This window comes from Mchenga conophoros, linkage group LG4 (assembly GCF_057382185.1).
Source record: "Mchenga conophoros isolate Kocher_MC1m ecotype Shallow Benthic linkage group LG4, M_conophoros_male_GT1.1, whole genome shotgun sequence".
In the NCBI taxonomy this organism is placed as follows: Eukaryota; Metazoa; Chordata; class Actinopteri; order Cichliformes; family Cichlidae; genus Mchenga; species Mchenga conophoros.
This window is the reverse complement of record NC_140529.1, coordinates 37007247-37019626: the sequence shown is the minus strand read 5'-3', so window position 1 is coordinate 37019626 and position 12380 is coordinate 37007247. Positions and strand designations below refer to the sequence as shown.

The 12380-nt window shown below is 41.2% G+C and overlaps 2 protein-coding genes across 6 annotated transcripts in view; one reads left to right on the top strand and one right to left on the bottom strand.

Annotated features, from left to right (window-relative positions):
- LOC146576711 (uncharacterized) overlaps positions 1 to 12380 on the top strand; it is a 152108-nt gene that overhangs the window by 63872 nt on the left and 75856 nt on the right. The gene's annotated exons all lie outside the window — the stretch shown is intronic.
- The window catches only part of grin2ca (glutamate receptor, ionotropic, N-methyl D-aspartate 2Ca), a 78206-nt gene that overhangs the window by 26833 nt on the left and 38993 nt on the right, over positions 1 to 12380 (bottom strand). For all 4 annotated transcript variants that reach the window (XM_085272159.1, XM_085272161.1, XM_085272163.1 and 1 more), the window contains 2 exons: positions 8413 to 9014; positions 3971 to 4085 (listed from right to left, as the gene is read on the bottom strand). In XM_085272159.1, coding sequence (XP_085128285.1) covers positions 3971 to 4085; positions 8413 to 9014 — 717 coding nt within the window. The remainder of the gene's footprint in view (positions 1 to 3970; positions 4086 to 8412; positions 9015 to 12380) is intronic.

Below are 12380 nucleotides of genomic sequence, written 5' to 3'. Positions count from 1 at the left end.
TGTCTCCATCTACATCAATCACCTAGACACATTTTTAAAATAGTCGGCGCCTTTTTGTTTCGTGTAGATGAAACGATTCCACTTGAGTTTTACTTCTGGCAGTGAGGTATTTGGGACAAATGTGAGCTTATTGATATTTAAACAAAATTCTTTCTAGTTCACTTGACTGTGCTTCTGTAAATGTCATCAACTTCCTGGAGAGCTAAAAAAAAAGCGCCAGTCTGAACACAATGTTTTTCCTCCCACATAATCTCTGCTGTTTATGCAGGAAGGGGGGCAATCCTATCTCATCATGCCAGTCAGTAAAGCCTGTCACAGTGAAATGGAAAAAAACTGAACGTCGACAGAAAAGTGCAAATATCTCAGGTCTCCCTGGACCTCACGGTTATTCTTCTTTCCTGCCAGTCATATCGATCAGTCCACTGTTATAGTATCATCCCACTCTTGGGCATTTAGTCACTCAGAATTTCAATTTACAAGAGAATGTACTGAGATGAGTGAAACAAAAAAAGAAACTCTTTTGCCTGTGGCTGCTTAGACTGTGAAATCTTCATTGTTCATTCATCTGAGACATCGGTAAAAAGACGTTTGTGTTTCACGCAGCACCTAAGCAAGAATAAGGAATGGGAAACTTAATTTATAGCAAACACTGTCATGAGAGTTTTAATTCTATTATTAATTGTCTGGAAAGAGAACTGGTTGTTTATATCACAGAAAATCTGTCGGGAAAGTGCAACTGGATCCATCTTTCCAGTTAAATCCTTTTCAGTGGTGAGGTTCTACTTTCAGGGTTTGTAAGTGTTGCATGCAGCTAAAAAATTGCAGATAACGGCAATGACAGGAACACTTCTCGTCATTCTCAGGGCCCTTTTCTTTCCGTCTCCACTTTCTTTTGTCATGCTCTCTCTCTCACTCACTCTCTTGCTCTTTCCAAATGACTTTGAGTTGTACATCTGTGGAAACAGCTGAACAATGACTCTTGGCAAGTTCCATATTAGGCCTGGCCGATAAGAGCGTTGTAGTGATGTAGGGTTTTTTTAATAAGTTAAAAAAATATGAGGCGTGTAATGCCAGGCAGCAGCCTAAAAACTGTGAGGCTGCTTGTACAGAGATGATGTATGAATGTAACAGGCCGGCTGCCTCTGCATGTGTACAATACAAAGGCTGGTAAAAAGGAAATCAAAAGGTGGAATTGATTTTCAGCTTTCAGAGAATAGAGGCAACAGAAAGTGGAGCACACGAAATGGATTGCCTCACACTTCTTAGACAAAATTTTGTGAAATGAGTGCAGTGTTGTTCTTCCAGGGAACGGGAGAAATGTATTTTTCCTCCCCAGAAAGGTTTATGTAAAGGTCAGCACGCTAGGAATGGTGGGTGATTGGGAGGACACATGTAAGTCTGTCGCCCACATTTCATATTTTATGTGAAAGTGTTTCTGAGTCAATACGACTAACGTCTTATGCTAAACTCAGCTGAGCTGCTTGTCACATGACCTATCCAGTTCCTGTTAACATCAGTGAATTCAATTTAGATTCAGTCTTCTATTGTTAGCATTGTGTTTACATATTAGAGGAGACAGAGTTACACTTCCAGGAAGTTTTCTGTTGGTCGTTACTTAAAAAAAAAAGAGAAAAGAGCATGGAACGATTTGGAAAAAGTAGTCGGACACCGCGATGTGACTAAAATTATTGCAGCTGTGTGCTGTGAACTTGTGATCTCATTTTCTCGTTGCTATGCAGAAGGGGCACCAGGTCTAGCTGCTAACTTCAAAGTGACTTTGGTCCATCAAGACGGGAATAAATAGGCAATAAAATGGAGTCGGTTTGCTATGAGTCTGCTGTCAGTTTGTGATTGAATTGGGTCACGTCGACAGTTACTTGCAATCTGTTTGTGAGATGGAGATCAACTGTGATAAAATCTAAAAACATCACAACTCCGTTGCCTTCTACACAGACAGAAATGGACATTAAACATAAATTTATTAGCTGCTTGCATTCAGAGTATCGCCACAAACTCGCCAAAACAGAAATTCCTCCACAAATCGTGATCCTGTTGCTGCAGGACGGCAATTTAACTGCAACCTTATATAAGTGTCAGCAACCTTGGTTTTATACAGGAGTATAATCAGAATACAACCAGTTGGCAACCAGTTGAGTCGTCTTTGGCAAAGAGGCATGTCACAGATGAGTTGTGTTCATCAGCATAGACTGAGCCCGACTGATTGCATTGTGTTGGAAATTTGAATGAGTGTATAAATTTGACAGCATTATTTGCAAACCTTCACCTTAAAAATTGGAGTCAGGAGTTGGATCGCAATTGTTTGGAGACAAGTTGCCTAGTTGGCGGAAACCTGTGCAACTGCCTACAGTCAGAAGTTGTTTCCTAGAGATTGAGGGTGTTGCATGCTTGTGCGTTCAACCTGTGCATGACCGATTGCACAGAAACTGCAGCTTCTTGAAATTGTTTTTCGATTGCAAACAAATTCAGTGAAAACACGGAGCAACCCTCCCCCCCCCCCCCTAGTTTCAAGGCGGTCGCTGTCCTATTTTCTAGTGTGACTGAGCCATAATGAATAATGCACCAGGACAAGATACCAAGGAAAGACTTGTCTGTTCAGAAAGAAATGGCATATAAAGAAAATAAGATGGATAGAGACACAAAAATAACAATCTTTTAGTGATCGTTTATTTAAAAAAAAAACTGTTTCCAAAGATAAATGGTGATTAAAGATAATATACCAGATAATCTCCAGATCTAGTTTTTAAATGTGCAAATTGCTGCTTTTTCTTAAATATTCATATATATTTTGAATGTGCACAATCCACAGTTAGTTGCGCTGGAGGTACATCAGCTGATCTCAATAGCAGACCAGATCAGCGTCCAGTCGGCTGATCTCACAGGCTGTCCTGTTTAGGCTGCTCTAACTTTCCTACAGTTGGTTTGTGCTTGCAAGCCACTTTGTAACCCACTTACAACCCGGCAGCTCCTTCCATGTGTTGCCTCACTTAATCAGTGTCGTGTGCGCTGTTCTGTGCTGGGTTTGTTTGATGGAAATATGAAGCTATCCCACCAATTATTAAATTTTTCTTTCGACTATACTGATCCAGACTAAAACAGTTTTAGGTCTCTACACTCTAGAAGCTTTACTTCTACTAGAGTCATCACAGAATTTTATTCAACCGTAATGATTTTAAATTATTTTCTGATTGTTTTTTTTTACAGTTGATTAATTGGAATTGATTGACTGTTAACATTTGATTGTCTCATGTACACAAAAGTCATTTAGACAACAGTCAAAAGTCAATAGTGTTTGGTGTAGTGTTGAATGATGCACAAAACTGCTTCAGTCTCCTTCCATATCCACAAATTGTTTGTTTACGTTGCCATTACAGCTTCCCATTTTCTCACAGTCCCAATAACATATTGGAAGTTACAGGAAGTAACATCTTAAAACATTAAAATCACATAATTAGCTTTGAACTGCTGGTGTCTCTTCATTTTGTGCATAATGTGAAATTAAGCACTTTCTGTTGAACCTGATGAGGAAGTGAACTCCCTCCAGTCTAGTGTTACATCAGATTCACCCTCTGGTTCAATGAATGTTTCCATCTCAATGAGGCAGCTTGCTGAAGCAAAGTTTCCCGAGTGTGTGGGTTTTACTTTAATATCCTTCGAAGAAGTGTAGGGTGGGATCAGTGGGGGAGGGGTGTGAATGTGCTGCGTGTGATTAGGAGGCGATCCCTCATTATTTCATTGGTATCAGTGGAGCTTTGATTCCGCTAACTAGTCTATACAAAGAGACCGGCGATGTATGAAATCACTCTGCTGTTAGCATGCAGAGAAAGACATCAGTGTCCTGTAAACACTCCTCATTGTGTGAGCTCAACTGTTAGTTTATCCACTCAGAAATAATCAGACACACATTTAAAAAGCCATTTGGTGTGAAGTCGAGCAGCTGCCGTCATCTTACCTTGTCCCACTGTCGCTCTCTGTCCAGAGTGATGATTATCATGGCTGGATTCACCAGGTAACCATGAGTGTTGAAGGAGAAGTCATTGTGTTCCCATGTTACATTCAACATGTGCCTGAAACAGAAATCCCAGAACAAGATGATCAGTGAGTTGAACTTGTAATATGTTTGTGCAGTTGTAACATTTTTTTACAGCATTTAAACATGTATGTGTGTAACAATATAACAAGACATACAAATAAAATTGCTACAGAAGCCGTGTTTTTAAATCACATCTTAAAACATATTTACCTTGGCTTTCAGCACAGCAGGACTTGTTGATGACTTTTAATGTTGCTTATTAATTACATTATGTTTATTTTTAAGATATTCTATATGCAATTTTCTCTTTGTTTTATATTTGTAGCACTTTGGCCAACGTTGTTGGATGTAAAGTGCGTTATAAATAAAGATGCTAAAAAAATGAATTCACATGTGGTGCCAACTAACTGCCACCTTATAACCACAACTGTGCAGCAGTCGAACAGTTCCCAGTGGATCCACAGTTTTTGAGATGTCTTCCAACGCTACAGCGACCCAGACTAAGTGTCGCTCTTGGTGAAGAACTTACTCTGCAAGACCAAACTGAATGTTATTAACTGGCTGAAGACCAAGGTACATGCTAATGGATAAAACTCAAATGAGAATTTGCAGGATCCTGAGAGATTTGTCAAAGAGGAATGGGCTGACATTGTTCAGGAGGTACATGTGACAGTTGCTGAAAACTATAATACTTGGCAAAAAAGTCAACTGGGTGGTGTTAATTTTCACCCTGATACTTTTTTTTTTTTTCCCCCGTCAGGTGTAGAAGGGTGGTTAAACGTAAACATGCTACAAGAATGAAAGAGTTTGAATTCTTTGATTTAACAAATCATCTGACCTGAGAGGCAGGGATAAAGTAATGTTTGACATCTGTTGCTTGCCAAGATAATTGCCAATAATTTTACTGTTGATTGACTCAGTGATTAATAAACCAGTTATTTTAGTCCTAACTCTCAGGTGTAGGAGGAGCTTACATGTACTTTTTGGGATTATTAAACCCTTTGAATGGGTAATCTGAGAACGCCAGCGACAATGGTTCCCTGCTCCTTCGGCTTCCACATCCTCTGTCACATTAGACCTGTGGTGCTGCTTTCTCACACTCCAGCAGAGGTGACGAAGGCCCGCTGAGAGGAGAACAGGTCTATGCGAAAAGCCTCTTTAATCTGGTATCGTGCAATAATCTCATTAACAGGTGAGCCGACTCATTATCAAAAGCCTGTTTCCAACTCCAGCGATGTGTGGAGGAATCTGGGAGGAGAGGCCGTCGTTCGTGTTTGATCTGGCTGGAAACACGAGGTGACAGAAGTGCTTTGTTCTCTCTCGCCGACCTTCACGTTACTGCCGCTATTCAAATCATGCCTGCTGGGTTTAGCGAGTTTAAACGGACGGGTTTGTACATTATCAAAGCCTGTTCTCAATTTTCCGCTCTTTTATGGACGGTTTGGGTTTACAAAAGGAAAATTTGTCCCCCCCAAGGCTCTGAAGACTCTGTAAGATAAACGACTTCTGACATGAGAGGGAGAGAGTGATGTTTCATAATGCAAGGCGAGTGTCTGGTGACGCTTGTGTCCCGTTCGGTGCCCCATGGTGACCATCTAAACCTGCACATATAAACATTTACACGCAAAACGCCCTCCGTCTCTCCCTGAATGACCTTGGCTTACATGAGCCAAAAGCTGTTGCTGGGGCAGTTTTTTTCCTAGCGCTACCCTTTTGCTGATTAAAACATTTTCCCAATAAAATAGGATTTCCTGTGTGCTCAACGGCACAGATGGTGTCAGATTACTCTTTTGGTGATGCGAAACCACGCCCCTTACCCGTCGTTACCAACACCCTGCCCGCCAACTAAATTACCCTGCGGCCTCCAGGAGATACAGCAGAGCGCTCAGTGCTGGAGAGACGAGGAGATAGATGGCAGCGGGGCAGAGGACACAGTTTGGGAGAGTGACAGTCGCCATAAAATGTGCTCCACAGCATCAAACAGATGGGCAGTCATGAATAAATAAGTGGTTGTTGACCTCAATCTTGCCATGTCCCACAGATGTAAGACGGAGCCATTACCGTTCTTATCTTTGATATATCAAAAATGAAAGAATACTCACTGTGTGATCTCTGACCACCGGGGAGCAATTTAACCTAATTTATTATAATAACTCCAAATATTGACTTCTCTGTGAAATATCGTCACTGCTTCGAATCAGTGGCAGAGCTCAACTCCACCCAAAATAAATACAGAAATAAGTAAAAAATATAGACATAGGAAGAGTGAGCAAGCAGGTTTTTTTCTATCTGCAACATAAAAATGATAAAATGGTATAAAAGACGATAAATGTCGGTGTGTTAAAGTGTTAATTTGTTTGTCCTGAAGACGTCTCGCAGTTGTTTGAGCTCCTCTTGTGCAGCTGCTGTAACAGCTGGTACATTTTTGAGTGCGTTTCCAAAACTCTGGGGTTCAATTTAAATTTAAAGCGCTGTCCTTAGAGTCTAGTGTCCAATTAAACACGACAAGCTAGACATTATAAAGTACAGAGTTCATATCTCATGCTCACAATCAGCTCCATTAACGTCAAACTGCGGCACTCGCAGCATTTACGAGGACTGGCCCGGTAACCAGTTTTTCCCAGTGGAGAAACTCGTGTTCAGCGTTTATCTGCCAGCAAGTTTAAACAATAACCACTCTGAGTTTTATGAAACTTGGTAGAGAGGGGAAGCACGGGCAAGCTCGACTCTGGCACCTCTGTGTGCACCTTTTAGTTTCTAAATGTGAGATACAGTCATAAAAGAGACGTTTCATAGGTCTCTCTGCAGTCCACCCCTGCGTTCAGTAGCTTGTAGAACCACCACGTGAACAATGCGAGGCTCTGCGTCTCTCTAGAATCTGCTATTTAGTGGTTTTTAATGTACTTTTGAATTCTATTCTATTCTATTGAGCAGCAATAACTGGACGTTGTAACATTGTGACGTTGTGACGTTGTAACGTCCACTTTAATCTGCAACATAGTTTCAGTTCATTGAGGCCTTTGCAGCCATTCATTTATTCACAGCTGTCTCAGCACTTCAGTCAGATGCAGGTGGGGACTCTGACTGGGACTTTCTTCAATCTTTCCTTTTTCAGCCATTCTGTTGGAGACAGATGGTCTCACGATTGATTCTAGAATATTTTAGTATCCAGAGGACTTTATGGCTTGATGACTGCACAGGCACCCACGTCCTGTAGCTCCAAAATGAGCCCAAAACATCAGGTCTCCACCACCATGCTGACAGTTGGTACTATATGATGTGTTTGTGCTGTTTGGTTTTCTCCAGACTTGGTCTATGTTTTATGACCAAACATTGGCACTTTGGACTTTGCTCTAAAGGTGCGGTGTTTTGTTCAGATACAGACCTGAGCAAGTAAGCTGCCATGTTTTTTTCTCTCTTTTTCTAGTCGTTCTGTCATGATGTCACATTTAACATGCTAACTGAAATCTAGCTCTTGTTTTTTTTGTTTCTCTGAGCGTTGCACAGTCTGACTTTGGGGTGAAATTACTTCGAGGTCCTAGGAGGATTGTGTAGTTGTGGTAACACACACCTGCAAACTGCTAGCCAGTAAAATCTAATACTTCCTGCTCTTTTTCCCAGGCTTTCCTGTGATGCTCCTCATTAGGAGGCTTATTAAACTGAGTTTAGTTGTTAAAAGTTTTTAGTCACATTATTGTGAGAATTTCCACAGCTGTGACAGAGTATACCTGCATGTCAGCACCAAATCACATTTAACCTTGTTATCACGCAAGTGATGAATGAATTGAACTTTTTCACAGTTTGAATAAACCTGTATATTTTATAACAGATGAGATATAATGGCTAATTTATTAGTGTTTCAAAAGTCTTAAAAATATATTAAAATGTGTAAATTTAAGCTAAATAAATTGATTTTACTTCCTGTTTCCTTTCTGTGGGGAGTTTATGTTCACTTCGAGTGCAAGTTTAGTCTTAAATGTCGTTGAAGTGATTTTAAGCAGTCTGAGGAGTAATCTTTTTATACCTGTACCTGTAGATGGAGCTTAATAAAATAAAATAAATTCTTCTCCTGAAGGTAAGTATATGAATTTGAATTTATCTACAGATAAATTAGAGGTGTGAACTTTTGTTATGGCAACTTTACCTGACAGTGTCCATGTGACCTCTTTTAATTAATTAATTTTTTTCTTATAAGCTTAAACTGTGTCACACAGTTTGAGGCCGGTGGCACTGCTTCATTAGCAGTTTACTTATCATATTATAAAGAATTTAATTCTTTTACATTAAGGATATGTAACAGCAGACCAGACAGAAACAGTTGGTAGTAAAGTAAAGGCGCTGCCCACAACATCGTAGCTTACCTGAACAGGGTGTCATTGGTAGCTACCGCCTTGACAGGGTTGTGACAGTCGCTGTGGCCCTCGGGAACGAAGCCTCTTTGTTTTCGAAAACTCTGGACACCTTTCACGACGATAGCCACCCCGTCGCGCACCCTTTTCCTCAGGCTCATCCTCCACCGGTCCGTAATGATGCTGATGAGCCCCACCGGGAAGCTGTCGGGTGGAGGGATGTCTGGGTTTCCCACAGCCAGGCTCGGGATAATCCAGATGTAGTCTGGTCCCACTAATCCGACCTCTCCTGCCATGGCAAACAGGTACTGGGCCTCTTCGTGGGAGCAGTAGACCAGCAGCACCTGGGCGTCTATCTGCTGCAGCAGCCTCCGCGCTCGTATGTCGTTCGTGATGTCAGTGGACATGTCGAAGGTCAGAACATCCTGCAGATCCCATATGAAGTAGCTGGTGTCAGTAAAGGACTTGATGTAATCCACGTAGGCTTCGTAACCCGGGTAGAGGCTGGTTATGACCACAAAGCTGTCCCAGTTGTATTCCTCCATCACCTTGAACATACCGTTGATCTGCTGCTCGATGGAGGAGCCCAGCTGGAGGAAGTTGGAGCCCTCACCCTGGAGGGAGAGGACAATATGGTGTGACGTTGGGAAACACCTTCATGCTTTGTTGGCACACACTACACAATTTGTTGCTGATTAAAAAGCAAATGATTATCTCAATTCAGTTTGGAAAATGTGCTGCAACATCTCTGGAGGACCCCCCTCATACCACTAAGCCTGCACACACACATAATTCATCCTCGGACACATGGAAGAGAGTCGCCCAACCAGTCTGCAGTGCAGCTTTGACAAGAGCTAAGTGGTTCTGTTTTATTTTGCTCCACCAGGAGCTGCAGACTCATTCATCACTTAAACCCACGTGTCTTATTTTTGCCGTACAAACAGTGGATGCCATCCATACTTGCAAACGCAGAGGGATGGCCAGAACCTGCGCCGTTTCACCTGTCTCCTCTGAAAATGCACTGACCTTGAGGGGAGGAATAAGGATGGGTTTTCTGTTAAGTGTATTATCAGGAAAAAGCGGTGGAGTGGTGAGAAAATAGTTTGTATGATCTCGTGGTATGAGACACAGCCCCACCTCTTTATTTTAATGCAACTTTTCTGGTGAAGCGAAGCTTTGTTAGCTGCGGCAGCTGTGATTGGGTTTTGACTGAGATTCAACCGAAAAGCCGTTTTTCTTTTTCTTTACTGTGATTTAGTTGATTTAGTGATGAGCTACCATTTAAACCCGCTGTCTGAAACATTTAACGGCAATGAATCAGCACAGAATTAAAGACAAAGTGGCTGTAAATTATCCTTGGTAAGATGTAGGGCTGCTCAATTAATCGAATTTTAATCACGATTACGATCTGGGCTTTCAACGATCATTAAAAATGACTGAGCCGATTATTAGCCCCTCCCTCATTTATCCGCGACACCTTAAAGGCCGGTCCGTGAAAATATTGTCGGGCATAAACCGGTCCGTGGCGCAAAAAAGGGTGGAGACCGCTGATTAAGAGGACCCGAGGGAAGCTCGGAAAGCTAAGCAGAAGTTATTTGGAGAGTGACTGCCGTTGGTTGAAAAGAGAGTTTAAAAAAAAAACTTCAGTGGTGTTGCACACTATTTTATATTATTTTTTTAAAGTCATTGTTAACCCTTTAAAGCCGGTCAGAGCAGCACGCTCCGTTTTGCGTAACTATTTTTAAATCCCTGTAGAACCTGAACCGTGTAAGCTAGCGCAATAATTTGTTTTGCATATGAAACCGGAGGAGTTGTACTTACATCTGATGCCATCAGCTTGTCCTCGGTCACGGTTTCGTTCCACATATAGCTTTGCAAAAATTGCATAAAAAGCGCTTGCAGGAACAAAAACATAATATTCCAGAAACAGGCTTTGCCGTTCCTATCAGCTGTTCGTAACACTTCCCACAGTGAAATGATGCACATGCTGTTTTCTTTGCAAATTTGCATCATAGGATTGTTTTTTGTTTTTCCTGCAGTATATAAAAATTGCTGTATCTCCAAAATAAAACTATGAAGACACTCAAAATAAATTTCCTGTTGTTGTAAACTATTTTTTGCAACTTTATTGTATTTAAAGTTTTGAGGGATAAGCCTCTTAAATTTCTCCAAGTAGAAATATATGTAAACAAAACAAAAGCGATTTTCAATTTTTTTTTGTAGTTTATTGCACTTTTTTGCAATTTATGTAATTACTATGGACTTAATGCATACATATTATTAAAATATGGGCTATAACAGTTGTATTGATGTATAGCAACTTGAAATGCTCCTACAAATGGCACTACAGCATGTAAAAACAATAATATAATAAGGTCTTAAAGGGTTAAATAAATATCGTCAAATAATCGTGATCTCAATTTCAGTGAAAATAATCGTGATTATCATTTTTGCCATAATCGAGCAGCCCTAGTAAGATGTGTTAAAGTCTTTCTGGCACAAAGGAATACTTTCTTAAAGTGGCAGTAGAGACACTTTCTACTGAAACAAAAGTAACATTTGTGTTTAATGATTGGTTTATTGCATTGAATGAAGCATCCTCTATAGGTCAGGTGGACACTGTTACTTAAAATAGACAACTTATTAAAACATAGACATAATTAATCACTAAGTGATATTTTAAGACTTATTTCACAAGACTTGTCTTATGAGACAGTAGCAAACTATGAGGCTGTTGTAAATGATGATAGCATCACTTCTCAGAAATGATAGCAGGGTATCACAGTTAACGTGAGAGCGATTGAGATGAAGGATTATTGATCGATTCGTCAGCAGATCCCAATCATTCTGTATCATTTGTACTGTACCGCACTGCTCAGCAAAACAAACGCCGCCATCAGACCGTGAATCATTTGGAGCGGCGTGACATTAGCGTGACTGAGTGCACAACGTTTTGTTGTGAATACATTTTGTTTTCTTCTGGAGGTTTAATGATGATGGATAATTTTTATCAACACGATTAATCTTAGTTGTTTGTCTTTAATGCATCGTTCCAAAATTGTGAAAAGCGTAACTTTGGACTCGGTTGTGTTCTTGCTCTAATAAAAGCCTTTTTTGCCACCCTCAGGCTGATAGGTAGGTGGCCCCCACTTGACCCTCTATCACTCTGGGGAAAAACCACTTCATCCTGAGCAGCGCGCCCTCAGAGCTCAAAAAAAGGAGGCGTCGTGTATCCTCAGACGGGCCTCTGAGCTTATTCATTCTGTTTCCTCGTCGTCCTTGAGAAAAGTGTAGCGGTTTTGTGATGTATGAGGGTCTTACGGTTTCAGACGTCATGGTTAAATCCACTGACTTTGTGCCTGTGACTCTACTCTGCCCGCAGCTATGAAAATATTTTCCTTTTCTGTTGACTTGCTTCGCTTGCCACTGCCCTTGTTTCCTCACACTCGTCCCTGAACAGGGAAGAAGCGTGATAAAAGTCGTTCATGCATGGGTGGACAAACATGCAGCTGCAATGAATGCTAATATGGTTTTGTTTAAATGTGTTACAGATTAATATTTGCATAAGTTACATTGGGTCTCTGGACCTTTTGGGAAACTCGGTGTGTAACATCCTGCTGTGGACTAAGATGGATTAGACTGTTCTGGATGCTGGTTGTCTATACACATCTATACTGGGTGCAGGGTCTTTATGCAGGTTGGTCACGGGGGAGCTGAAGAATCTCTCCTTGAATCATATAAATCTACTAATTTACCTCCCCTCACTGCACAGCAAATCTGTCAGCGTTATTGCCTCACCCCTACAAGTGTGACCCTGACAGGTGCCGAGGAGCCATCGAGTGTCTGTGCAGGTATGCGTCTGTGTGTACGGGCTTGTGTTTCTGTATGCTTTGTAGATGGTTGCTAGCCCACGGGTGTGTCAGATTAAAGCTGCCTGCAAACTACAGTCTCAACGCCTCAATTAGCAGAGAGCAGACTGG